This window comes from Lepidochelys kempii, chromosome 1 (genome assembly GCF_965140265.1).
Source record: "Lepidochelys kempii isolate rLepKem1 chromosome 1, rLepKem1.hap2, whole genome shotgun sequence".
Classification (NCBI taxonomy): Eukaryota; Metazoa; Chordata; order Testudines; family Cheloniidae; genus Lepidochelys; species Lepidochelys kempii.
The window spans coordinates 257218423-257246303 of NC_133256.1; the positions used below are offsets into that span (position 1 = coordinate 257218423).

The window sequence follows — 27881 nt, forward strand, 5'->3', positions numbered from 1 at the left end:
AACTTGGGAACATAACCAGCAGCAAGATGACACTTCCTGTCTGTATATCACATCACCAGAAAAGCAGTGGGGAGGACAGAAGAAAGGACAGATACTTGCATCACTTTATCATTTTCTACTTTATTACTTCAAATTAACAACCACGATAAAGCTCAAAAAAGTCCAATATTTACACAGGAAAAAAGTACAAAATCCCCCCCCACCCCCAAAGTTCTTCAGGTTTTTTTTTTTCTTCTTCAGTTTTTTTAAATTACAAAGTAATAAAAAGTTTTGCTCTTTAATTAAAAAAAGAGAGTAAGAGGGGTAAATAAATTAGGGAAAAAAAACCAGTGTTAAATAGAAAGGAATAAAACCAAAAATGAACCCCCACCACCCCCCCACCGGCTCCACATTAGTGTCAGTGCGCCAGCTACAGGCCATACGTCGCAGCGGTGATCATCGCATTTTAAAACCCAAGAACCATGTGGTGTCTTGAGTATTCCTAAAATACATTTAAAACAACTAAAGTGGGGGGAAAAGGAGGTGGTCAGGGATTGTGCATACGCACTGGGATATCAGATCTTTTATTTGGGGCGGGGGGGGAGCTGGAAGAGGAAAGCCATCCCCTAAGTTTCTGCACACCCCTCTCTTCTCCTCAGATCCCACACTTTCCCCTCAGTAATTAAAACAAAACAAAAACAAAACCTAACATCACATGCAGCCTGATGTAAAAGACCCCACCTCCAGTATGGGAAGCGGATTACAATCTCCCTGTCCTTCAGCTTCACTTTCACCTCCTCCGCTCAACCGTGCACCCCCTCTGAAAAGAAACCCTTGGCATGCCAGGACCATGTCTTATTTATCCATGCCTGGTGCGTCCGCTACCTCCCCACATGGTGTGGAGGTGCCACTGGGGAAAAAGGATGCCTGAATAAGTGGCAGGCCTTTCCCGTGACTCCTCTCACGGCTTGCTATTCATTTCTTTTAATGCTTGTAAACACACAATTTCTACCACCAGCCATGACTGGAATAAGGGATTTCCTACCTGCCCAGGAGATTCCTGCAAAACAAGTGCAACCCCTCCCTCAAAAAGAATTTAAAAAAATTGCATTAGAAACCACTTGATCTTAAAATCAACCAAAATTTTAAAAAGACAGGAAGTTGTTTTAAAAACAAAAAACAAAAACAAGAGCAGAGTTGAGGGAAGGTGGGGTGCAGTCAGCCAGGAAGACGGTGGGCTTGGGGGAAAGCTGCACAAAGGCAGCAGAGGCATTTCTGCAGGGTTCCCGCGTCGTCGGCTTCTCGTAGGCGCTCGTGTTGGGGAACACAGGCGGCGAGCTCAGAAACGTTTCATGCCGGCACGGGGGGCAGCTCATCTCCTCAGTGTTGGCAAAAAAAACAAACAAAAAAAAGCTGTTTTGTGGGGTTTTTTAAGTTTTTTGTTGTTGTTGTTTTTGGGGTTTTTTTGTTTGTTTTTTAAAAGAAAAATACAGTGAAGACACTAAAAGAAAGAGGGGGAAGAGAGTGTTAAAGAAAGGAGGGCTCCCTGGCCATCTCCTATGACGAGAGCTTGATACCCCAAATTACAAATTTCTTTTTCCCTCTCCCCATCCTATAGAGAAGCCCTCAGAACTATTTCCCATTTAAAGATACACGCACCGGTTTCAAAAAAAAGAAAAGAAAAGTCTACAAACAGATCTTGCCTCTTACAGTGCATACCCTTCCTACATCCCCACTCAGCACTATCACACTGCCTCAAAGATGAATCAGGAGAGCACGAACTGGAAAGCAACAAAATGGCTTTATGGACTTACAGCCTCCCCCCCAACCCAGGCACGGGGAAGTGGCTTTTACAGCATTCCCACCCCCCAGGAGCAATGGAATGAACTTCCAAAACCCACACCGCCACCAAGCGCTGCCACTGAACCAGCCGTATGGATCGGAGCACCACAGTGTTGCTCTCCATCCCCAGCCAACGAAGCTCAAGCATCCCATCCCCAAGACCAAAGGGCATCCCCCCAAAGATAAGAGAGGGAAGGGAAGTGCACTGACCCACTACAGCGGCACTCAGGCTTCAGGCCAACAGCTGGCACCAGAGTCTCAGGGCACCAGCAACCGGGCATTGGGGAGAGCACTCACCTAAGCAAACACTGGTCCGGGGGCATCTTCTCCTCACTTCCCAAGGTGATCAAATGGCACGCTCGTCTGGGAAAGAGCAAGAGAGTATGAGTGGACACAGGAGGCAGAACCAGAGACAGGGTTGGGGAGAAAGCAGGAGACAAACGTTCCCCTACCTCGATGTGTTTGTTGGTTCCCGCCTCCCTCGAAACCATTATTGCCCAGGAGCCAGCCTGAAGGACACTTGCTCCAAGGGAATCCTGAAAGCTGGGCTAGGAAGATTTCATCAAGTACTAGGCTCTGGAACCACAGGGGGCAGGGCAGGGGCCTTACATAACAGTGTCCTTCTTGTGGGAGTAGAACAACCCCTTAGTGGCTGAAATCCAGCTCAAGAGTTCAGCCAGCAGCTCCCGTGGCCCCTTTTGGGTCACTAGAACTGCAGGTGATCTGGGGCACGGTGTGGACAGGCCGAAGCCATGTGCAACAGGCAGGGACTCACCTGTGACGCTGAAATCCGTGACACCTCTTGCCGCCCTGTGAGGTCGGAGGAAGAGACGTTGGCAGGAGCTCCCCTGTGTAACCTCATGCTGACCTTCCGCTCCCTGTCCACCCGTGAGATCGCCCTGGGGGACGTGTTTCCTGTCAGAGGGAAAGAAGTAGAAAATAAGAGAAATGCGTTCAGCACCCTCAGCTTCCAGTTGCTCCCAACACACCCTGGGTTCGCACGCGCCTTGGCTCCCTGCCCCACTCACCGGACTGTTGGATTCGGGCAGCGGGCGTGGAGGCCATGGGCTCGGCAACGTTGCGAAGGCGGTTGGCTGTGGCTCCAGCAGGGGGGCCGGGTGGCAGCGCCCGTGTGGCGGAACCCCGGAGTTGCCCCATCCTCTCTTCTCGCTCATGCTCTCGCCGCTCCCGATCCATGTCCTCAGGATTTCGGGCTGCTCCCTGAAAGACAGATACCGCCCCCCCCCACCGCAACAAGCTCAGCCTTCAGGGCAAGTCGGAAAACCCTGTGCCCACCCATGCCAAGAAACAGGCCTGGCCCAGGGACTAGCCAAAGAAACAGAGGGGATCCCATCTCTCTAGAACCTTCCATCCCATGGGGAGGAGGCTTCTATCTCCTCCTTAAGGAAGCGAGCGAGGGGGAGATGCGTGTTACTGTTTAGACTGCAGTAGCAGCTACAAGGTGCTAGGTCAGAGGTGGGCAAACTTCAGCCTGCGGGCCGCATCTGGCCTGCCAGCTGTTTTAAGCCAGTCCTCGAGCTCCTGCTGGGGAGCGGGTTCTGGGGCCTGCCCAGCTCCAGTGCTCTAGCCAGGGCGCAAGGTCAGGGGCCGCTCCACACAGCTCCTGGAAGCTGTAGCATGGCCCCCCTCCGGCTCCTATGCACTCCAATGGCTCCACTCCAGCGGGAGCTGCAGGGGCGGTGCCTGCGGATGGGACAGTGTGCAGAGCCACCTGGCCACGCCTCCGCATAGGAGTCTGAGAAGGGACATGCCACTGCTTCTGGGAGCCACTTGAGGTAAGCGCTGCCCAGAGCCTGCACCACTGAGACTTTCCCCACACCCCAACCCCCTGCCCCAGCCCTGATCCTCCTCCCACTCTCCGAACCCCTTGATCCCAGCCCGGAACACCCTCCTGCACCAAAAACCCCTCAACCCCAGCCCCACCCCAGAGCCTGCACCCCAACCCCTTGCTCCAGCCCCAATCCCCCTCCCACCTGCCGAACCCATCAGTCCCAGTCCAGAGCACCCCCCTACACCCCAAACTCTTCATCCTCAGCCCCACTCCAGAGGCCGCACCCCCAGCCGGAGCCCCCACTCCCCCTCCCCAGCCTGGAGCCCCCTCCCATACCCTGAGCTCCTCATTTCTGGCCCCACCCCAGAGCCTGCACCCCCAGCCAGAGCCCTCACCCCATCCTGCACCCCAACCCCAATTTTGTGAGCATTCATGGCCCACCGTACAATTTCTATTCCCAGATGTGGCCCTTGGGCCAAAAGTTTGCCCACCCCTCTGCTAGGTACTTGCCAAACACAGACAGAGCCAGAGTCCCAGCCCCGAAGAACGTACAAGGCTGCAATGGGAGTATCAGACCTGATGCCCCAGGGATAGCAGTAGTGATTCCCAATTAATGCTGCTGAGCGCCCCTCCTGCTACCCAGGCTGCACGCCTGTCCCACTTACTGCTCACTAGGGACGAGCACCTGATGTGCTCTCAGCGAGCGCCGTCAGCTTCTGTCCCCTGCCCTCCCCAGGGAGTACCATGCCCCTCGCAAAGGCCTGTGCCACTCACAAATTTGAGCATGTTCCAGTCAAAGACATAGTCGTAGGAGAAGCCCTGGCGGTGGAAGAGGTTACGGAAGAGCTGCCGCAGGTACGAGTAGTCAGGTTTGTCATCAAACCGCAGTGAGCGGCAAAAATTGAGGTAGGTGGAGAACTCAGCTGGAGAGAGAGAGAGAGAGAGATAATGACTGATTGTTAAACAACTCCACCCTGACGAGGCACCTCCATTCCCCCACTCCGCTCTCCCTGCAGCAAGCCTCAGGTACAGCCACAGGACTAGGGCCACCCCCCAAAAGCATTGCTTCAGACCAGAGGGGCATCAGTGCAGAGCCACACAATATGCACCTTCTCTGCTAAGGAACGCTCTGCTTTGGCCATGGAGGACAGCCAACCAATCCTTCAGGGGGAAATCCTTGCTCGCCTCCCCTCTTTGGCTGCTTTTCAAGCCAGAGGTAGCATGCAGGTTGTATGGGATCCCCAGAGGGGAGAACAAAATAGGCAGAACGGAAATTTGGGAAGCAGGTCCCATGTGGGGAAAAAGTGGCCACAGCAGTCCAGAGCAGCATGGGCTGCACACTGGCATCAGTATCCCCCACAGATCCAAACACCTCAGTGTCACTAGACATCAACAGCATGAGCCCCGAACCTTCTTCTCATCGCAGCCTGCCTCTAAACTGGGCCACCTCAAAAATACCAAGACCACCCAAACCCAGCTCCCTAGGGATTTCTGTGCCAGGACTGCAGTGCCACAGTTCTCTCATCCCTTCCAACTGTTACCATTAGCAATGCGCCGGGTTCCTTCCCCGCCACCCCCTGTACTGCAGTGACATGTGCCATGCCTCCCGCTGCTATAGGGGGTCAGATTCTGTAGGGTTCCAGCAGGAGACGAGGAGCATACATGCACAGGTGTATTATGAAAGTACCCATCAGGAGCGCACAGCACTTACAAGGGTACCCTTTGCAGAGCACCTCAATGGGTGTTGACATCTTCTTCTCACTGATACGCTCATACTTTTGGCGCTTGGTGGCAGCCTTGAGGCCCTGCCAGGGCAGCGAACCCAGGTTGAAGTACATGAGCACGTAGCCCAAGCTCTCCAGGTCATCACGGCGACTTTGTTCTGAAGGAGGAGAAGGAGAAGAGAGTTACACATGGGCAGGGAAGTGAGATGTGCCTGGAGTTGCTTAATTAGTCCCTGTGGTCAGGGGCAAGTAAGAGGAAACAACAGACCACCTCCTTTTCGCTTCCAATACACAACCAATTGCCCACCTGCTTCAGGCTCAATTTTCTGTGGAAAGTTTAACCAAAATGGTTCAGTCACTTCAGAGAAGGAGCTTAGGGCAAACCACCACATTATGTATTTTTTTTAAAACAAGAGCAAAACCACCTTCCAAGCACTTTTTCTGAGAAGCCTCCATAATTCAGAGCAGGGACCTGAAATTTGGTATTGGCGGGGGAGGTTCACCCTGGTGTCAAGGATGTGCCTCTTGCCATCCCATGACAATTTGCCCAAGTTTTCCAAGTTATAAGCCTCTGAATAACTGCAGTTCACACATTCTCAGTAGAGACCTGGTAGAGTTTGGCAGCTAAATTCTCAGAAGATTCTCTGCACTGAGCAGGTTCCTAACCCTGGGCTGCTGGAGTGGAACAGGACTTTCCCTTCGATGGCTCCTCTCGGCAGCTGGGGACCACTGTGGCATCAGGCACAGTAACTGAAAGTGGTGAGACCACCTCTCCTAGGCTCTCGATCCCTGGCTGTCAGCAGCGAGAGCAATGAGGAAGAGAAGGCAAAAGTGGGCCAACTAGAACGTGGCGAGGTGAGGAATGGAGGGGTGGGTGGAGAGGGACACAGGGAACAGAGTCAGGCTAGGAACAGAAGGGTCTGTAATCACTGACGCACACGCCCCCACAGTACCCGCAACAGAACCCTGGAACCCTCAGACTCTACATTTCTCCGCTGTCGGGAAGTAGCTGTGAAACTCACTGGCAGGGTGTCTCTCATCCCCCACTAGTGGGTGGTCCGCACAGAGGATAAGAACCTACTACTGCTACTATTTACTCTGAGAGTTCAAGTGGTGGAGGTCTGGGTTGTGGATCTAAACCCTGCTGATGAGCCAAGCTGGGTGTCAATATGGTAACATGGATGGAATTCCTGGTTTTTCAATTTGTTTAAAACAAAACACCATGTTAAAAAGATCTAAAATAGAAGAACATTAAGGTTGCAAAATCAAGCTCTCAGGCATTAAGAAATATCAGAATTAAGGTTGCCTGTACAACTTTAATTTGGTCCTCTTTGAGTATGCCTTAGCAGACCATCTTTAATGACATGATCACATACTGCTTTTTGCACAGGGCCCCTGCCCAATTCAATGTTTATTTTTGATCCTCTACATTTAACATGCAGCCCAGGCCTTACTGGCTTACTTACACAGCATTCAAACCTTACAAAGTTATTTGTTTCCTTATAGGCATTTCTATGGTGTTCTCTCCATGGTATCTGAGTATTTCGCAAACATAAATGCATTTATCTTCAAAAACGCTCCTGAGAGATTAGATGGTATTATGCCTATTTTTGTGTGTGTGGGAAACTGAGGCGGAGAAAGAGTAAGGCCCAAAACTTTTTCAGAGTACTTCACGCCTTATATGTTCGAAACACAGCTCCCATTGATTTGCAGGAGTGCAGAGTGCTCACAGCTACAAGTGAAATCAGGCCTCAGCTATCTTTGGTTGGGCACTCAGAAAATGAGAAACACACAATACGTGACCACCTGTGAAAAATTTGGTTTAACAATCACTTGCCCAGTATTTCATAGAAACTGTGGGTCAGAGGCAGAACTAATTTTCCCAGGGTGGCATTCAACTGTCTAGCACATGATTCCATCCTCTCTTCCTGAAATCCCCAGCTTAGTTCACTGCACACCTTCCAACTTCAGCAACAAATTAAGCAGGTGAACTACTGACCAAGCCTCCTTCCCTACAATTCTGATTCCTCCTCAGAACAGATCTATCCTGTGCACTGAGGGGGGCGGTGGTGTCCTCAGGAAAAACTATAATACAGTCTCTAATTATATGATCATATACTAATGCGGACATACCAAGGACTGAATTAAGGTTGCACAGGTAATCTTAATACTGGAAATTCTCAACTCTTGAGTGCCTGACTTTGCAACTTTCACATTAAGAGAAAAAAACAACAAAAAAGCTACATTATTTTTAAATTGGCCATGTGAAGTGAGGCCCACGCACCGCTTGATGGCATTTAACTTTTGTTCAGATGCAGCGTTCAAGTCCAAAATTTCAGGGAATGTTCTAAGCATCACTGGACACAATCTTGTTGGTTTTGGTGTGTGTAAAAATCAAAAAAACCCAAAAGGGAGAAATGGAGGACACATGGAGACCACTGTTCCCTCTAAGCTGTGCGTGCGCACACACAGATCATAGAATATCAGGGTTGGAAGGGACCTCAGGAGGTCATCTAGTCCAACCCCCTGCTCAAAGCAGGACCAATCCCCAATTTTTGCCCTGATCCCTAAATGGCCCCCTCAAGGATTGAACTCACCATCCTGGGTATAGCAGGCCAATGCTCAAACCACTGAGCTATCCCTCCCCCAAATCCTTAACCCAGTGCACACGGTGAAACACCGCATGCACAAAAATTTGCACAGAAGAAATTTTTTGCACACACAGCCTGTCAGAAATTAGAGGGAACATTGATGGAGACCCTGGCACATGGTTAGAAGAGCCAGCAGCTTCAACCACCTCTGAAAAGGTCTATAGCTCCAACAGATTGATGGCTGCCATTAAAACATCTTCCAGGATATTGGTACCTCCTCCCACCAACGCACAGTCTTGGCTATGCCCGTACAATTTAAAATGTTGACCTCCTGAATTACTTAAATAGTAATGGGGAGGAAATAAATGAGGGTTCACAGAGCCCCTGGCATGGGGGCAGAGAATGGAATATATAAAACCCTGGCATAAGAAGAAGGGGCAGGGAGTCTACATAGGAGGATGGGAGAGAGTGGTAAGGAGCCCCCGGTGAGTGCAATGAGCTAGGCCTTTCAAAGCAACGAAGTGTGCAAACCTCTAGTATCTATTATACCAATGCATCCCCTGCCCCCTTAACCCTGCCCTGAAGGGGCACCATGATTGGGAGAAGTGGACGGAGGGCAATATGAAAAAAAGTCTGATTTGTCTTTAGAAAACAGTTTAATTTAATTTGGATCCATAAACACTAAAACCACCGTAATCATAATGGTGGGATTATTTTTTGCGTGGTGTCACCAGAGGGCAGAAGAACAAATTTTCAGTTATGAAGAACAATGGAGAAGTGACCATTAATCCTTAAAAGTACACCTGTATCACTTTAAAGCCTGTGCACAACATTTCGGTGAGTTTTAATTCCATGGGAAGTTTGAAGAGGCTGACAGGGCAGCCCTAAGGTTGTTTTGGTGCCCTGACCGCATTTCAGTAACTTAACATGTTTAGATTTCTTTTAAGTGTAACTTAACTGTGAGCTTCCTGGGTTTATAACTCTTGGTTGTGGGATAATTACAACAGCCCTATAATGTATATCACCCTAAACTGACAAGTACTCTCAACGTTAACAGTTTCTGCCTGGGAATATATATTAAAAGAACAAATAAAATATAAATAAGATTGAACAGTACATCAATCTGACAATATAAGACAGCTTCAACCTTCGCAATATCCTCATTCATCCTAGCCAACTGAGGACATGGGGGGAGGGATAGCTCAGTGGTTTGAGCATTGGCCTGCTAAACCCAGGGTTGTGAGTTCAATCCTTGAGGGGGCCATTTAGGGAACTGGGGCAAAAATTGGGGCTTGGTCCTGCTTTGAGTAGGCGGTTGGACTAGATACCTCCTGAGGTCCCTTCCAACCCTGATATTCTATGATTCTACACACTCTCAGGAACATTTCTTAGCAGGCACACTTTTAGTGTTTACAATAGTCACTTCAGCCTCACAAGATTCTTGAGAGGTAGAAAAAAAAATCACATCTCCGTTTTACAGGCAGGAAGCAGTGGAAGAGAAGGATTTACTCATGGTCTCAGAGGGAATCAGTGTCAGAGCTCACATCATAACTCAGGAGTTCCTGGTTCCCAGTCCTGTGTTTAGCCTACTACATCACACTTCCTCTCTGTGTTTTACTCATCTTCAGCTCCTCAGTCTTCCCTTGGACACCTGGAACAGCATCCACACACTCTCCAACCTACTGATCCTCTTCCTCTCTACAAAATAACCTCTTCCCCACACCCCCAGAAAGCCCCCAAAGCCAATCTGTACCTTGGAATGAAATATTCTTTCCGTTCCCATTTCTAAGATTGCTATCCTACTTCCATGCCAATTCCCTCCCCCTCACAGACACAGGCTCCTAGTCACTCCTTCCCTCCCCGAGATGGTGCCCAGACAAAGGCTGGGTCAGGAATTGACAGCAGGGAGACCAAGTGCCTGAGCAGAGGGAGGCTATTTAGGACTTGCAGCAGATAAGATTCATGAGCTGACCTGCTTCCCTGCAGCCACAGAGGCTCCCCAATTCCCAGCACACTGCTACTCACCTGACTCTTCCAAAAGCTATGCTACTTCCATGCGTTTGTGACTGGGATAATCCTTGGGAAGGGAGCCAGACTCCCCCCAACCCCTGTTCATTCCTCACCAAATTATGTTCTGATTACAAATTTGTATCAGATTTTGTGAACTCTGAGGTTGCACAGCCCAGAACTAGTGTCTTTAATAGTGCATGAAGCTGGAAATAGTGCCAAGGACAGAACCAGCAGAAAAACAGGGCCCAGTCTGATGTCATCTATAAAAGGAATTTAGGGTGGTGGCGGGGAGAGTTATTACTCTCATGCTTCCCATACTCACTATTCAGACAGAATATGCTAGGCCCCTTCTGTGTCTGTCTCCTGGGCACCCTGGGTGTCTATTTCAGACGTTACACGCTCTGACGGGCACAGGGGATTCTCATCCCCAGAGCATGTGAAAATTGATTGGAATGTATGAGCCAAGGGCCACATAGTCAAACGACTCCCCTGGTAACCGTGGAAAACCTCCCAGATCTCCCCACCCACGTTTTCACCCCTAGTCTCTGGGAAGGAAAGGGGAAAAAAAAAAAAAAAAAAAAAGCACTCCATACACTGGAATGTATGATCCTTAGCTTGCAGAGTCAAATATAAGGCTCTCATTTGATTGCTATTCCACTCAAGGGTTCCTCCCTTGCCTCTCAACTACATGAAGGCAATGGTAAGACCAAGTATTTAGTAACCGAAACAGTCAAATTTCAGAGTGAACCCCTGGCAATACTGTTAACTCAGAAACATATGTCAGTTGTCCAGTGGAGAGGTCTCATGGACTGGGCACAGCACTGGGAGCCAGGAAGTGCAGAGTTTTGATTGTTGTTCCGACACCAACTTCCCAGGCAACCTTGGGCATGTCACTTACCCTCTCTGCAACTCCACTTGTAAAATGGACAGTGATTCTGGGAGTTGTTGCAAGGATTAATGTTTTCAGCTTCAACATTTTGTGCAGAGTGCTGTGTGAGAGTTACAAGTTTATAGCATATGCAATCTGCCCTTTGAAGAGCAAACAAGATCTAAACATTCAGCAGGATAGGCAAGCCAGACTCAAGAATCAAAGGCTAAAGATTTAAGACCATGGTGGAAAATTAAATAAGCAAAACAGACATATTAGTCCCACATTCACTCAAGTCTGACAGAGCAGCCCAAAAACCCAGTCCCTGACAGACACAGTACATGAAGCACACATGAAGTAATCCCAGTGTGGCAGTTACCCTGGTTGTGGGAACCCTGAGTAAGCAGCACACTGAAATTATATCACACACACGCACACACACACACACAGGTGGCCAAAATATGGTCCATAGGGTTCTACCAGGCTGGCTATATTTTTAATATGGAGCGGAAGCCAGGAGAGACCTTCATACTCCCAGCTATGGCAATGCTCTCTGTTTTGATACATAGCCTTCAAAGGCTGCAGCTACATATTATTAAAGATGAAGGCAATCAGAACCTCCTCTATTTCTGCAGAATAGGTCCAGACTCTATGGCTTCTAGAAAATCAGTGCCAGTGGAGAGGGGAAAGCTTTCCCCGATGACTTTGGGGGCCCAAGCCTTCAGTTTCTGGAGGATTTAAGTTCTTAGCTCATAAAAAACTGGAGAAAACCTTCCAAATATGAATCAAATGTAGCCAACAGCTGCCTTCCCGAGCCTGCAGACAGATAGCTTCAATGCTTCTGTTGCTCACAGCTTTGCCAAGCAGCATCAGCATAGTTAAACAAGAGTCTGATCATTTTTATTGCGGGTATTCAGAATTCCATGGCCAGCTGTGAAACTGTCAAAGAATCATGTCAATTTCACTCTGCTATTGACTGACAAAGTTATGCCTAAGGCTGCAAGTCTGTCATGGAGGTCACAGAAGTCACAGGTTCCATGACTTTCCGGGACCTCTGTGATTTCTGCATCAGCCAGTGCAGCCTGAGCAGCCCCCTGGGGCCAGCTGCACCAATCGCTGCTGGGAAGGTCTTGCGCCACCACGCCCCTCTCCCACCACCACCAGCAGGAGTTTGGGCTGAAACAGGGGGGTTGGGGGGTGCGGAAAGGGGTGAGAGCGCTGGGCTGCGCTTACCTCAGCAGGTTCTCCCTGGAAGCGGCAACATCCCGTTGGCTCCTAGGTGGAGGCTCAGTGCGCTGTTTCTGCCCGCAGGTACTGCCCCCGCAGCTCCCACTGGCTGCAGTTCTTGGCCAATGGGAGCTGTGGAGCAAGTACTCGGGAAGGGGCAGTGCCTGGAGCCCCGGTGACCATGCCTCCGCTTAGGGGCTGCAGGGACATGCCGGGAGCCACATGGAGCTGGGTAGGGAGCCTGCCAGCCTGACCAGCAGGGGCCCTGGGCTGCACAGCCCCCCCTCCCCTCCCCCAGCAGCAGCAGGGGTCCTGGGCCACCCATGTGTCGTTCCCCGCCCCCCCGCCAAGCACCCAAGTTTTAGTCAGGGGTATATAGTACAAGTCATGGACAGGTCACAGGCAGTGAATTTTTGTTTACTGCCCGTGACCTGTCCATGACTTTTACTAAAAAATACCCGTGACTAAAACGTAGCCTTAATTATGAGCAACTGAAATCCAGGGATTAGGAAGGAAACCACTATGCAACCTTCACTATGGCACCTGCTGCCCCTCCCACGATATTGCAACCTACAGCACATGGCACACACAAAAAGACATGCAGAATCCCCACAGACATGGGCACATGCCACAGCAGGCTCACCAATTCCCAAGTGGGTGTTGATGGAGGCGTAGCGGGCCGTGCCAGTCAGGTTCTTGTTTTCCCGGTAGGGGATGTGCTGGTGGGTCCGGGCGTCTCGGTACTTCTTGGCCAGGCCAAAGTCGATTATGTACACAAGGTTGCCCTTTTTGCCAAGCCCCATGAGGAAATTGTCTGGCTTCACATCCCGGTGGATGAAGTTCTTGGAATGAATGTACTCTATACGGCTGATCTGGAGCGGGAGGGTGAACACAGCAGGAGAAGTGGGAAAGAAGCTTGTTATGACTGTATGAGTTATAACCCTCACCCTTAAAAGAGAGCATGGTCAGATGGGCCTGGCAAGTATCAGCCATGGGAGTGGGCTTGAACTGCTAGCTTTCTGGTGCTCTGCAATGAGGGTCACTGCCCAAGAAAGGACTCTTCTCCCCAACTCCTGGGAACTGAAAAGCAGCTGAATTTGGAAACATCCATTCCCACCAATGCTCCCCCCCTTCCTCAGAGGGGAAGTTGCCATTAACACTCCAGGGAGGGAAGGGAAGAGAGTTTGGCAGGAATATTAAGCTTCAGGGCATTGAGCCAATCTTTAACTATTCAAGACCAGGATGAGACCTAACTGGATGGTGAGGGGCATAGATTATCCTACATCTGCCTATTTGAGGGTCTTAACCTTCCTCTGGGACTTCTGGTGCCGACCACTGCCAGAGGCAGGATACTCAGCTAGATGGACCTCAGGTTTGATCCAGTCTGGCAACTCCTATGAGTGGGTGGCCTGGTTCTCCATCCTCTTCAAGAGCAAACACCCTGGAAGCCACTTGAGCTCCCTCTCCATCTTCACTCAGACAAATAGCCCGGGGGTACAGCAGCTCAGAACTGCTACCGAGTGGAGTGGGCAGGAAAAGCCAAAAGTAAGGTATGGGGATGGAGCTGAGGTGCTGACACCTTTGGAAGAAACTCACCATCTGGTCTGCCAGGAGCAGAACAGTCTTGAGACTGAACTTGCGGGAGCAGAAATTGAAGAGATCCTCCAGGCTGGGTCCCAGGAGTTCCATCACCATCACATTATAGTCACCCTCTGCCCCACACCATTTAATGGAGGGAATACCCACTGCGGAAAGAGAGACCAACCCCATGAATAAGAGGTAGACAAGAGACATCCAGTGATTCCCCACCTCCCAGAGTATTCCTTGCTGAGAAGGGCATATCCAACACTGAAGTACCCAGCAATAATTTCTCTCCCTCCTCCCAAAAATACCCTGGAACAATTTCTGCTTTTACTTTCTTTCTAATTCAGCTGTTTTTTGCTTTTCCAGCAATCGAATGTCTGCTAGTTTCTGTTCATGCTCAAGTTGCAGTTTATTTGCTGCCTTTTGCATTCTAATTTTTTCTGCATCTTCTGTAGCCTCAGGTAGGGCTGCGCTCCTGCCTCCTGATCACTGGCCATTAACAGATCTCTCAGTTCTTGATTTGTAGCTTTCTTTCTAAAGCTTATCCCCTTTTCTGAACACAAATCTTCCAGGGCTTTTTTTGGTAAGGCCCTCATATGCTCTTCGCTCACCCATTGCAACTGCTCTTTAATAAACCAAACTCTCACTACCAAAATTCAAATTTGGATAGCGTGGGGTTCTGACCCAAAGTTTAATTGACCTGGTTCTGTGGATCCTTGCACAACTATGCTACTGTGATGGTGCTGCCTGTGGGAGCCAGCTGAGGTCACTCAACCAGGGTGAGCTGCAAACAGAAGGGGCAAACAAACCCCAAACACTGGTGGATATTCCAGTACTTAGATTTACCAAGTCAGCACAAAACAGCTTCTATTGTACCTCACTGGTTACTCAGAAGTCCAAATAATGCAGTTCCCTTAAAGTACCCAGCCTCAGACCTCCATCCAGACATGCATGTCAAACACTAGGCATGGCAACCTCGCTGATCTCACCTCCTCCCTGCATCATCTTGTAGAACTTGCTCTCGATGTGGAGCTGGGGGTGCTTGGTTTTAACACATTCCAATTTGATGGCAACTTCTTCCCCAGTGGCAATATTGGCACCTGGCATAGGAAAAAGGGCAAAAAGCTTAGAAACATGCTTGGAATTAAGTGAGACACCCATGATGAGCTTTATGCAAATTCTACGCTGCCACCACTGCAGAATTTGTCCTGGAATCTACTCTTTGACACAGAATTGTGTGCCACAGTTTAAACTTTCATTTTAAAAATTACAGAGTGTCTAGCTCTTATGTTTGCAAAGAAAATTTTAAGGTGACAAAATAAAAGGAAGCCAGTGCCGACAGCCTGGAACAGCAGTTCTGAAAAGTGCAAACTGCCTCACTGTATCAGCAGGTTAAGTCTACAGTGACAACGTGTAGGTCAACATGGTTAAAACAATCGAGACTGAAATAATTAAACATCCAACTAATGTGCATATCCCACAATTCCAAACCGCCTATCAGCCCAGGTGACCCCCCCCCACACTCCACAGTGTAATTATTGTTCACCAATACAATTTGGGATATGTCAAAGACTTTTTCATAAGTGTGAAGAAATAAAAGGAATGCAATAGCAAAATAAACCACACAGGGACTCCTATATTGAGGGTATTTCTATATTTCTGATGTAAATAATTTTTAAAAACACTGTATTTTTAAATTGAGGCTAGCTGCCACAGAATACAGGAATCTTGCTGCGGAGTACACCGGGCCATCAGCTGAGATGGATTTTCTGTTGGCTGTGGGAGGAGGACTGAAGGGGAGAGGGACATTCCACCCCTTCCACATATTAACAGAGGAGGGGTTCCATTTGTTTCCTGCCATCCTACAATGGCAAGAACTGAAAGAACTGTGCATAGGCCACAAGAATGACACCCCAGACCTCTCTCTAATCCCAACCCACCCCTGCACTGGAATTAGGGACTACTAAAATTTACACAAACTAACTGCCAGTTGCACAGGGGACTGGCAGTCAAAACTTTCGTAGTGATAATCAATGGGGTTTTTTTCCTCCTGCTGATAATAACCCATCTTAATTGATTAGTCTTGTTACAGTTGGTATGGCAACACCCATTTTTTCATGTTCTCCGCGTATATACATCTTCCTACTGTATTTTCCATTGCATGCATCCGATGAAGTGGGTTTTAGCCCACAAAAGCTTATGCCCAAATAAATTTGTTAGTCTCTAAGGTGCCACAAGCACTCCTTGTTTGTTTGGTTTTGGGTTTTTTTGCTGATGCAGACTAACACGGCTTCTACTCTGAAATCAGACGATGGAGTCAGAAGGAAAGGGATGGTAGGGGGAATTTATTCAGCCATAGGAATAGAAGAGACATGGACAAGATAGTATACCAAGTTGGGGCACAGCAAAAAAACAACCCAAACAAACCTCTGGCCTTAAAGCTAGTCTTGGCAGATAAAATTAATTCTTGCCCTCCACTCCAGGCTTCAGAAAATACAAAGTCCCTGGTGAGGGACACAGAAAGAGCACCTTTTATCTATCCATCCACCCGTCGCCACCCCTCATCCGAAACTGGGACCAAGTAGGGAGAAAATGGTCGAGAGAAAAAAGCACCACTTGATTTCCTCTCCCATCCTAGATCCACAAGATAAAGCAAATGCCTCCAGAGTCCATTCCCTTTGGGGCAGTTGTGGAGAACACCAATTAGCTTGAGGCAGCCTGTTAGCAGAAAGGTGTCGCCGAGACACTACAGTATCAGGGCTGAGACAGACAAGTTGGTAGGAATTTGTGAGAGACACAAATGTCATTAGGGGCCAGGAGGGACAGATTTATGAAGAACAATTAAAAAGAGCTAAATACATATCTTGTCAGAGACAACTAAGCAGGGTGGGGAGGGAGAACGGGACATGACAACAGCCTGCAAATATTTGCAGACTGTAAACACCAAGGAGAGCGAGGAATTATTTCTGGTGCTCTGAGGGAGTGGAAATAGGATCAACAGGATGAAATTAAGAAATATTTGTACTCAATATCAGGGGTTGGGGGTGTCGGAGGAGAGGCCTTCTTGAGACTCATTCGGCCAAGGGTCATTTTTGGACACAGACAAATTCCATGTTTAAATTATGGTCTGTGAGCCAGGTGTAAGTTTAGGACCACGTACTCCCTACACTTCACAATGGAACCCCTCCTACTAATTTCAGTGGGGAGTTTGCTCAAAGATCAAGGTTACAGCATAACTGTTGCATAGTCACTAAGGCCTTGTCTACCCTTCAGATACTGCAGCAGTGCATCTGTACCCCTGCAGTGCTTCAGTGAAGACATTACCTACACTGATGGGAGGGATCGTCCCATGGGGTAGGTGATCCACCTCCCTGAGAGGCAGTAGATAGGTCAACTCGAGAATTCTCCCATCAACCTAGCACTGTCTAGGGTGTTAGGTGGGTTTAGCTGCATTGCTCAGGGTGTGGAAGTTTCACACCGATGTAGTTATACCAACCTAATTTCCTAGTGTAGACCAGGCTTCAGCTTTTAATTAGTCATTGCTTGTTCAGTCACTTAAGGCTTGTCTACGCTACCAAGTTTTGTTGACAAATCTTATGTCGACACCCAAAAGTCGACAAAACAAAAATCGCCAAAGGGTGTTGACAGTTGCTCCCTCTGTTGACAGACCGTGTCCACATTGGGGACACCATCATCAACAGGGTGAGCAATGCTCTGTGGGTATGTATCCCACCGTGCGGTATTGTGGGAAGGAAGAGCTGATCGCTGCGCATCTTGGGAGGATTCTCTCCCAGTTCTCCCACAGCCCCCTCAGCTGCCAAGAGCAGCATCACAAGGAGCTCGGTGAGCTCTCCGTGCTGAGGAAAGGCAAAGCAGCACAGCAGCCGTCTGCCTGCTGCTGTGTTCCTAGTGCCGGGCAGAACAGGAGCATGCCAATGATTTGCTCTTTGTCTGTCCCCCAAACCAAGCAGCACACAGATACTTCCCGCAGCTTTGAAAGGGGAGGGGCACATCCCAGCAGGGCAGCAGAGATCAAAACACTGAGCAGAGCAGTCAGGCATTGTGGGATACTGGCAGAAGCCAGTTCTGTGGACAAAACAATTAGCAGCGTCTACACTGGCTTTGTGTCGACAATAAAGGGAGGGGAAAAGATAAGTCTCTCGTAGGGGTGGAAGGTTTGTGTCGCCAAAGCCGGACGTTTTTCGCGACAAAAGCCTATTGGAGTGTGTATGCTCTTGCTGTTTTGTTGCCAAAAGGCAGTTTTTGGTGACAAAACTTGCCAGTGTAGACAAGCCCTGGCAGATTCATTATTACCCAACGGGAAAACACTTAAGGCTATTTCCAATTTGTCTCTCTCTGCCTTCACCTCAACTCTCTTCCTTTCATTCCTCTCCATTTCATTCCCTGCAGCAACTCCCTGTTCCCTCCCAACTCCACCCACTAACACAACGAACTATGAAAGTTAATGCTGACACTTTAAAAAAAAAAAAAAAAAACATGACAGCTTAGATTCTGCAAAACCTGGACATGCCAGTTAGGCAAACATCTCAAGAGGGCCATACCTGGCCTTCAGGCCCAATGTTTTCTAAAGACTGCTCCAGAGGTGTCAGTCTCCCATGGGAAGTAGAAGCAGCACCACTGCTTGGGGCATTTTAGAACTAGACTGGACAAAACACTGGAAAACGTGCAGCAGGGAATAATCCTTTACTGATCAGGATGACTGATTAAACGCTTTTCACTCAGAGCCCTGTACATCTTCATAGCACTCTGTAGGCATTGGCTGATAATCCTCACTGCTGAAGTAGATGCATATCCTTTCCCAGACACAGGCATGGAGAGGCTACATTACTTGCTCAATGCTAGAGAGGGAGTCAGCGACAGACTCAGGAGAAGAATTCAGGAGTTCCTGGCCCTTTGCTCCATGCATTAACCATGCACCCTCTTTTACTATCTGATAGACTTGTGGAAGTTGCAGGCTGCTGACATCTCTGATTCTACTCCTTCCCCAGAGGTTGCTCCTAGTGTTTCAGACACAAATGCTATTTAGACTTCTAGCTTCAGCCATCAGAGAGATTTAGGAATTATCCACAATCCTACATAACATCCACCCCCAGTCTCGCTCAGCTGTAGGGGCTGTCTGAATTCAGAATTCATTTGTCTTGAGCTTTTTAAACTGGGTAGGGAGGGGGGAGACATCACCTGCAGAACAAGGAGACATTCTCCACAAGGGGTCCTTTTAGAGAAGGAACAGATGTAAAGAACTAAGATACAACGCCCATTGAGGATGGTGTTTATTAGCTACATTCTTCCCTCTCCCCACATCCTTCCCCTTCCACCACCTTCTTTCTTGCCAGCTTAGGGTGGGAAGAAAGGATGGCCGCTGAACAGATGGGAGAAGTCAGCTAGGGCAAGAGAGAGTTAACAGGCTGCGAAACAAAGGGAACTCCCTCCATGCGAAGGAGGGGCATGCAACCAGGAACTGTCCAAGCACACACCACCAGTGTCCCAGCATGCTTTGCCTGCCAGTCAATCCTCAGCTCATACTCCTTTCTATGGTTCCTCTCTGAAGCAATCCAGTCCCTTCACCACCACAATCTCACTGCTGACTTGCGATAGCTCCTGTATTCCAGTCCTGGGCCCCCAACCCCAGTTCTGCTAATGCATCTCACTTCTGACTCATACAATCAAAACCACTTCCTCACCAAGCCCATTAAAAAGCAAACTGCACGTTCTGCAGAAACGTTTACACACCCATTGAATTACAGAACCATGGAAAATAGTTAAGGCCCACTGGATTGTCTGGGCCATCTCCAGCCAATGTAGTGCTGTTCCCCATGTCCTCAAGATGGGGAAGGGGGCACCATCATTTGAAATCACTCAGTTTAAGATATATGTATGTGCAAGAGGAAAAAAATATTGCCCCTCTTCCAAAAAGTGATCCATGAAGTGCATTTCCCACAGCACCATTGCTTAGGAGAAAACACACTGCTGCACGTGTGGTCAGGTGAAAGGGGAGAGGTCAGGAGTTTAGCTGTACAAACCCAGGCTCTTCATCTCACACCAAGACAAAGTTTATTTGTTTCACTTCATTCCCTCTATCTCCAGGCCACAAAAGAGAAATATTAGGCGAATCTAGTGCAGCACTGACAGAGATATTCGTTCATGAGGGGAGGGCCTGGGTACACTACAGCATGCCTGATCCCAAGTGGAGGGATCACCTAGGCTCCAACACAGCCAGCTAACACTGCTTAGTGTTAAGCAACTTGATTGAGTGAAAAACAAATTTAAAAACCATTCCCCTTTTGCCTATCAAGACAGGGCATCACAGCCTCCACTGCCTTGCCTAGCTGTTACCACTCAGAACAGAGATCTTGGAGTCATCGTTTTCAGTGAACTATCCACATCTGCTCAATGTGCAGCAGCAGTAAAAAAAAAAAACAAAAAAAAAAACAAAAACCACCTAACAAAACGTTAGGAACCATGATGAAAGGGATAGATAATAAGACAAAGTATCATAATATCAATATTTCAATCCATGGTACGCCCACACCTTGAATACTGCATGCAGTTCTAGTCACCTGGTCTCAAAAAAGATATTAAAAATGGAAAAGGTTCAGAGAAGGGAAACAAAAACGATTAGGACTATGGAACAGCTTCCATATGTGGAGAGATTAAAAAGACTGAGACTGTCCATCTTGGAAGAGAGACACCTCAGGGGGTATTATAGAGGTCTATAAAATCATGAATGGTGTAGAGCAGTGGTGCTCAAACTGTGGGTTGGAACCCCAACGGGACCCATTTTAAGGGGTTCGCCAGGGCTGGTGTTAGACTTGCTGGGGTCCAGGGCCGAAGCCTGAGCCCCACTGCCTGGGGCCAAAGCCCATGGGCTTCAGTCCTGAGTGGCAGGGCTCAGGCTTCCGCTTCAGCCCTGGGCTGCGGGGCTCAGGTTACAGCCCTGAAGCCCTTGTGGTTTGGCTTTGGCCCCCTGGCCAGGGACAGCAGGGCTTGGGCGGGCTCAGGCTTCAGTCCCCCATTCTGGAGCATGTAGTAATTTTTGTTGTCAGAAGGGGGTCGTGGCACAATGAAGTTTGAGAACCCAGGTGCAAAGAAAGTAAATAGGAAAGTGTTATTTATCCCTTTACATAACACGAGAACCAAGAGTCACCCAACAAAATGAATAGGCAGCACATTGAAAAAAAACAAAAAACAAAAAAAGGGAAGTACTTCACACAACACACAGTCAACTGTGGCTCTTGTTGCCGGGGATACTGCGAAGGCCAAAGTATAACGGGACTCAAAAGAATTAGGTTAGTTCATGGAGGAAATAACCATCAATGGCTATTAGCCAAGATGGTCAGGGATGCAACCCCACGCTCTGGGTGTCCCTAAGCCTCTGACTGCCAGAAACGGGGATAGAACAAAAGTCACTCAATTGCCCTGTTCTGTTCATTCCCTCTGAAGCATCTGGCACTGGTGGAAGACAGGATGCTGGGCTAGATGGACCATTGATCTGACCCAGTATGGCTGTTCTTATGTTAGTCACTTACGCCTTGCAAAGTGGGCGTGCAACAATTCCAGAATGTTTTACACTCACTTTGCACAGGTGCAGGTGACTACACGAACTCCAAGGGAGTGAAGGATCAGAACCATTATCTCTCTGTATCGTCATCTCCTCACCCACATACACACACGCTCCTGATCTACAGCAGGAAGTACTTACCTAACGCAAAGGGGAGGTTTAGATTGTGTAACATGCTTGAAGGCAAAAGGTATTATTGCCCCTTGTTCCCTGCTTCACTTGGTTACCAACACCATCACCTGAGTTGGCAGCTAACTAGAGGACCACAAACAAATGACATACAGCCATATATTGAGGGGGAGGTAGTGTGCAGGGGGATACAGCAGGGAATCTTACTTTGCTTTTACCCATCATCTTTATTAGAGACCTGGGCAAAGGCAGTAAATAGCCATTCGTGACATTCACAAGACACTACACATGGAGGAGTTGCAAACACCCATGAGGACAGAGAAAATAATAAAAAGGGAATGGAAACATGGGCAGAATATAAAAACTGAGATTCATCTTGGAAAAAGGAGCTGAACACAATATTCAACAGGAGGAACTGAGGAGCAGTAAAGCGGAGAGTGATCCTGTGGCAATAGTGGACAGCAAGTTAGAGCGGAGTTTGCAATGTGATACAGTAGTGGTAGTGCGGGGGGAAGCCAAGGAGATCCAAGGAAGCCCTCTATGCAGAGGCATCACATTACAGAGCACTCATGAGGAGAGCCCTTTGCTCGACCACATCTAGAATACTGTACTGGTTTCTGGACATCTCAGCAGGTCAACAAAATGGAAGGAATTCACAGAACAGCAACAATACCGACAAGTGGCTAGGTGGACTGATTTATGAGGAAAGCTGGAAAGAGCTAAACATGTATCACCTGGCAACATGACAATTAAGGGAGCGCATGATAATCACTTACGAAGTATCTGAAGGGTGTAAATATCAAGAGGGAGGGGAATTGTTTAGGGTGGTCTCTAGAGGGTCTATAACTCGAAGTAATGAGAGAAAAACTGAGCAAAGGGTAAATTATGGCAGTTCTGAAGAAGTTTTTTTTTTTTTTATCAGAGGGGCTCTATTAAACTGTGGAATAGACTCGCAAACAAATCCCTATTGTTTGGGCCACTAAAAACGGAAGTGGACTGGGGGCAGCATAAGAGTTTGGGAGAAGAATAGACAAGACGTAAGCTAGTATTGGAGGGTCTCTCTTCTTCTTGGGACCCCTCCCCGCCTTCGTCCCTGAGCGACAACAGCAGGAATCATAGCACCGCCTGGAGGTCTTCCTGGTGGCCCTGAACAGCTCTGTGCTCCGACACCCCAGCTGGCGACTGGAGTTATAAGTATCTTTCTACTCAACATGGAGCCAGCAAACCTCCACTAAAGAGATTTTACCAGATCAGTCTCTCTGTCCTGGTATAACAGACCATCCCTTCGCCAAACCACCGCTCCCACAACCAACAATCCCCACAGGTTAACAGACACAAGCTTGTGAGAGGAGAAGGGAATGGGGTGGGAGTCTGACAAACACGATCGATACAGCCCACTTCGTAGCCAGTCTGGCCAGAGACCCAGTTCCTTTCACCACTCCCTAGCCTGAACTGGCTCTTGGCACATCTCAGCATCCTCACTTAAGGAGACCGCCAGTAGCAGGGAAGGCCAGAGAAGCAGCCAGTATCCGCAGCATAATCCTTGAGGATCGCCCTCAGAACCTTCCCCACACAAGCCAGCTTTGCCCCATTAGCAGGGAAGGAGCATCACAGAGTTTAGAAGATACATCTTGATGGCTAGACGGGCTAACAGAGAGACTCACCCAGGTAAATGTCTCCAAAGGAGCCACTGCCAATCTTTCGGCCTAGCCGATACTTGTTCCCCACTCGGAGCTCCATGGTTCAGTCGCACTGGGGAGGAAGCAAAGGAAATGCAGAGTCAGAGCAGAAACAGGAACTTAATCTGTACCCCACATGCAACTGCACAGGAGATCTGGAGCTTACTGGCAGGTCCCTTTCCCCAGGGCTGCAAGTTCTGCAGGGGGTCAGGCTTGGTGCCCTAGGGTTTAGTCTCCTGAATTGCCACGTAGGAAAACGGGGATCCATTTCCTGTCCCAGCCCATTGGCTGTCCAAGGCCAGCAGAGCCAGGAATGCTGCAGGGACAAGACCCAAACCCATTTACTTTAGCAATCTGCACAGCCATGTGGGAGAACCAGAGTGAATCCCTGCTCCATCATTTCTTCAGAGATGTGGGGGGGGAGGGAGGGAGGAGGGGGGAAGGGAACGACACTGGAGTGTTTAATGGTGTGGAGAGGTACCCCAGAGAAGCAGCATTAGCACCAGGACCAGCCTCACACATGGCAGCCTAAAGTAACCTGAACCTGGAAGAGTTCTGGTCTCCAGCATCAGAGACCAAGCTGGCTAGGTACGAATCCCATAGCAAGGAGTCCAAGCTGAGCAAGGAATGGGACCAGCACCCCTGTGGCAGGTGTACTTTGGAACGTACAGCTCTGAGAGACCGACCCACTATTACTAGCAAGTTGTTCCACAGGGGGCTGGGGAAGGAGGAAAATAAATAAATAAAGGAAACGTTCCATTAAAATGATGTCAATCTATGCATTACTTTCCTATTTTAGTGCACTTCAAGGACAGACTGCAGCCTCCATTGCCCTATTGGCTCCCTCTGTCTGCACTACAATACGCCACAGTGGGTGTCCTTTACTGCTCCCTCCTCCCCCTCACCACCTTGGCATGGTCTAGGAACACAAGGCTTTTACCTGCTACCTCTATAAATGCACAGCAGGACACCAGACTCAACCTAGTCACTTTCCTTATACTTCGCTCTAGGTGGAAGGCCCACAACCATGGCACTCATTCCCACCAGAGATCCAGCCTGAGCCTTACCACCTTTAGGGTGCACTGCAGGACCCATCTCTTTGCGCAGGCCTTTGCCAAATGGAGTTCTGGAGGCTCCCCGGCAATGTCACCCTGGATGGCCACCACCTCGAGCTTTCCCCTGTTCAAGTAATGTGGCTCTGTCTAAAGGAGGGGAGGAGAGAATGTGGCTCCTTTTAGAGGATTCTGCTGTACAGTTAGTTGACGTAATGCCATATTATTAGTGTACAGAACGCAAGACGCTGGGTGTATTGGGGATGGGCACCTTGGAAAGGGAGGGAATGAGTCAGATGTTCAGAACAAGGTAAGAGGAAACTTCCTGTGCATTGTGCCCCAGCAAAGGAAAGATCTTCGAGAGGGGAATGTCTCCTCTGGCAGAGACGAAAAATAATGCCAGTGACAGGGGTTCTCGGCACATGATAGACCCCAACCCAGAGTTGTTTCTCCCACCCCGGGAGAAGGGATTACAGAAAGAGTAATGGATGAGCTGCATTGACCCACAGGAAAAGTTGTCCCACCAAGGCATTCAGGGGGCATCACAAATCCTGAGAGTGCAGCCACTAGAAACCACACACAAACACCAGGAGGTGGAGTCCTCTTGCCTAATATTTACCTAGGTGCCTGGGCTTCTTTATGCTTAGAGACTACAAAGCCCCATTACTATTGAAAACTTCTGCTGAATGAGAAATAGGCACAGCCCTGGGAACAGACCTGCGAGGCAGGTCTGCCTGCGCAAGGGCACAACACCAGCCTCGGTTTTATCCACTGCCTGCTATTCCGAGACTATGACCACAGGTACATACACCTGACTCACCCTCCTGCTCCAGTATAGGAGCAAAGGCACAAACTGCACTAATGACACCGTGGCACGCTGAACCCAGCATCCACTGAGGCCGAGCTTGGCCAGGCCTGGTGCCACGAAGGGTTAGCGCTCTGCTCAGGTCCTGTTCCCAGCGCTGGTCAGCAGGCCCTACGAACACTGCAGAGGCTGGGCCCCATGTCTTAGTGTGTGGAGCACCACCTACTATGCAGGAGACCCAGGTTCCAGTCCCTGGCTCAGACACTGGCAGCTTACCAAAGGCTGTGCCCAGCGGTTTGTGCCCATGCTCAGTTGTGGTTCCTCACTTCCTTGGACAGACAGGGGCAAAGTTCAGGGTCTATTGCACACAAGTGTGCAACAACCCCCGTGCTGACTAAGGAACAGGGTCAACAGTCTCTAAAAGGGAATCCAAGAAGGAAGAATGGAGGCACCCACGGGGGCTTGGGGGAGGGAGGGTGTAGGGAGAGCAAAGAAGGATGGATATTTCCTCCTGTAAATGCATCCCTTCCCTTCCCCCCCCCCCCCACTGCAGCATTGGAAACAGAGTCTTACATGGAGGGTACACTGCAGATGGGTACACAGACGGTAGCAGGATGAACTCATGCCAAGGGCAAAAACATACACTCACCCCCTGGAACTGCTCCAGGGGTTAGAAGATTTACTAGCTCACCCCCACACGCCCTACAGTTTCCACTTTCTTTTGTAGTCTGGCCTCCAGATCTGTCATAAAAAGACACCTTTGCCCCTTTCCCTCCACCCTGCCAGCACTCTCCAATCAAAGCAATATTCCCAAGGTCCAGAGGACAACCATTTAGTTCTCCATTTAATTCACAGCCCCTTCCCCATAAAAACTTAAAGCAAGTATGCACTCTGCATGAGTGAATGTGTAGAACATATTAATATCCTCATTACACACATACACCTACAGCACACTATACAACCCTAGAAATACTATATTCCCCTCAGTGTTGCATACCCACAGATAGGTTCCAATCCCATTTATGTAATATAAATACACATGTACATACACACACAGGACATTATGTAAACACATGATATGCACACACAAGCTGCAGACCCCTCCCCCCCCCACTTACATGTCAGGACAGGCTATCAGGAAGCACACAAGCCATTTACAAATAAAACAGATAAATAAAAATGACACTACCCCCACCCCACCTGAACAGCTAGGAGACCCGAATGTACCCAGGGATACCACAGGCCAGAGAATATTAAACACACAGTGAGAGTTGACCACTACATAATGGAGGCTGCTAGGCTGAATCTGGCATTAAGGGGAAACTGGGGGGGGGGGGGGGGGAGAGAAGAGAAGAGAAGCTGGCTAGTACACAGATCATAAAGGCTTTACATAGCTTTTTCTTAAAAGGGAGGGGGGATAAGGAGAGAGGCAGAGAGAAAATAGAATTTAAATAGGAAAAAATGACATTTTTCTTTGCATACAAAATGTCAAATATAAATACAGGTCCCTCTGGCCCCCTTTCACAGTTACAAAAAAAAAAAGCAAGAGGGAGATGGAAGAAAACACAACAAATACAGGCATTAAAATAAAATAATAATAAAGGGAGAAAGAAATAAACAAGGTAGAAAAATTCCTTGTCATGGTTCTCCACAGGCAAAATACTAAATTAAGTCAGATTCTAACACTGGATTTTTTTTAAAGGCACCAGCCAATTAAAAATGATAACAAAGTAATATTTTCTATCCATTCCTAGCCATGTTCATTTCAGAAGGTGAAATAATTCCAGATAAACAGTTTCTCCCCCTTCCCTCCCCCACGAATCTTTTCAGTGCACAAAAGGAAATACTTATTTTCCCAGCTGATTCTCAGCACCATTCCCCCTCCAACCTCAAAAACACACCCTGTTTGTCAGACATAATACTTTATAAATATACAATGCAGGGGCCACCACTATAGTTTATGGCCACCCCTAAAATAAATAACACCCAGAAAAGCAAGAAGAAGTATCAGTTACTCAGGGCAAAATGTTTTAAAATTATGGACAGATGTTATTAAGAGAAGTAGAAATGAGCAGATTTCCTTGCCCCCTTCCCCAAATACAACAGCCTAGTAACATACAAAGATCTAATCCCACCCCCCCACACACAAAAAAACCCAACAAAAGAGAATAAATTAGAGCCACTTCAACATGCAGAGAGCAAAAAAACCCCTTCACAGCTCTGAAAGGGGGAGATCAGGGCCCCTAAAATGCCCTTGCAAAAGTGGGGAGCAGGGGGCTCTGTTGGGTGTCCCCCCTCGCTTTGTCTCCGTAAAAACGCTTTTGTCCTCCTTTCTTCCAGTTTGTCTTATTTGCCTGTGACACATTCCCCCAGCCCTGTCTCCCTCCCCTCCCCCAGCCTCCTCCTCCTCCTCTCTCAGCAAAAACAAAGAGCCAGAGGGGCTGCCTTTCCCCCCGGATTTGCACCCCAAGATAGATACAGATGCTTGCAATATTTACCCTGTCTGGAAGGGGCCTGTGTCCGGCTGCTGCTCCGCTGGCTGTCAGGAAGGCAGGTGGCTGGGATGGGAAGGATGAAGGAGGATTGGGACAGGGTGTTCGCGGCTGTCCCCGGCTCCAAGCCCGGAGCTCCCTCCTTGTCTCTCCGCTCTGCCTGCCGAGCGCCCCCCTCCCTCTCGCCTGCCCCTTCAGCCTGTGTACGCTGAGTGCTCGCGTCTCTCATTGAGTTTCCATTGAGGCTCAGGGCCAAACCCACTGATGTCATCCTGCGAAGCTCGGGCCCGCCCTGTGAGATTTAAAGGGGCAACGCCGCGTTTTCCCGGCGGGGTCTGGGTTTCTGCACGAAGTAACACGCGCACCCGCCAACGCAAATAGACGAGAGCACACACACCGTACCGTAGACCCCAATGTGCAAACACAGCTGACGCGCACACTCAAATAAACACGCGCATCTTTCTACACACCAACATCCACAGTAGCACACATACCCACCCGGATACATTTAACACTTTTCAGCGACAG

General features: G+C 48.8%; 1 protein-coding gene across 3 annotated transcripts; it reads right to left on the minus strand.

The window, feature by feature from the left end:
* Positions 1 to 100: 100 nt before the first annotated feature.
* Positions 101 to 27580, minus strand: CSNK1E (casein kinase 1 epsilon). Of its 3 annotated transcripts, XM_073326320.1 has the most exons (12): positions 27360 to 27580; positions 24072 to 24206; positions 22990 to 23077; positions 14607 to 14717; positions 13630 to 13778; positions 12677 to 12905; positions 5325 to 5495; positions 4388 to 4536; positions 2850 to 3042; positions 2597 to 2736; positions 2119 to 2184; positions 101 to 1480 (listed from the first exon to the last, which is right to left on the minus strand). In XM_073326320.1, the coding sequence occupies exons 3-11, from the start codon at positions 23063 to 23065 to the stop codon at positions 2152 to 2154; spliced, it is 1251 nt and encodes a 416-aa protein (XP_073182421.1). In that variant the 5' UTR covers positions 23066 to 23077; positions 24072 to 24206; positions 27360 to 27580; the 3' UTR covers positions 101 to 1480; positions 2119 to 2151. The 3 variants fall into 3 exon arrangements, with proteins under 3 accessions (XP_073182421.1, XP_073182413.1, XP_073182431.1); XM_073326312.1 differs by lacking the exon at positions 24072 to 24206; XM_073326330.1 differs by lacking the exons at positions 24072 to 24206; positions 27360 to 27580 and adding an exon at positions 23171 to 23320.
* Positions 27581 to 27881: the final 301 nt, after the last annotated feature.

Coding starts and splice junctions, on each gene's coding strand:
- CSNK1E (XM_073326312.1), bottom strand. CDS start 23,065: ATGGAGCTCCGAGTGGGGAACAAGTATCGGCTAGGCCGAAAGATTGGC. Junction 5,496..12,676: donor CAACACCCACTTGGGAATTG/GTGAGCCTGCTG, acceptor CTCCTCCTTCAG/AACAAAGTCGCCGTGATGAC. Junction 2,185..2,596: donor CACGGATTTCAGCGTCACAG/GTGAGTCCCTGC, acceptor GCTCTTTCCCAG/ACGAGCGTGCCATTTGATCA.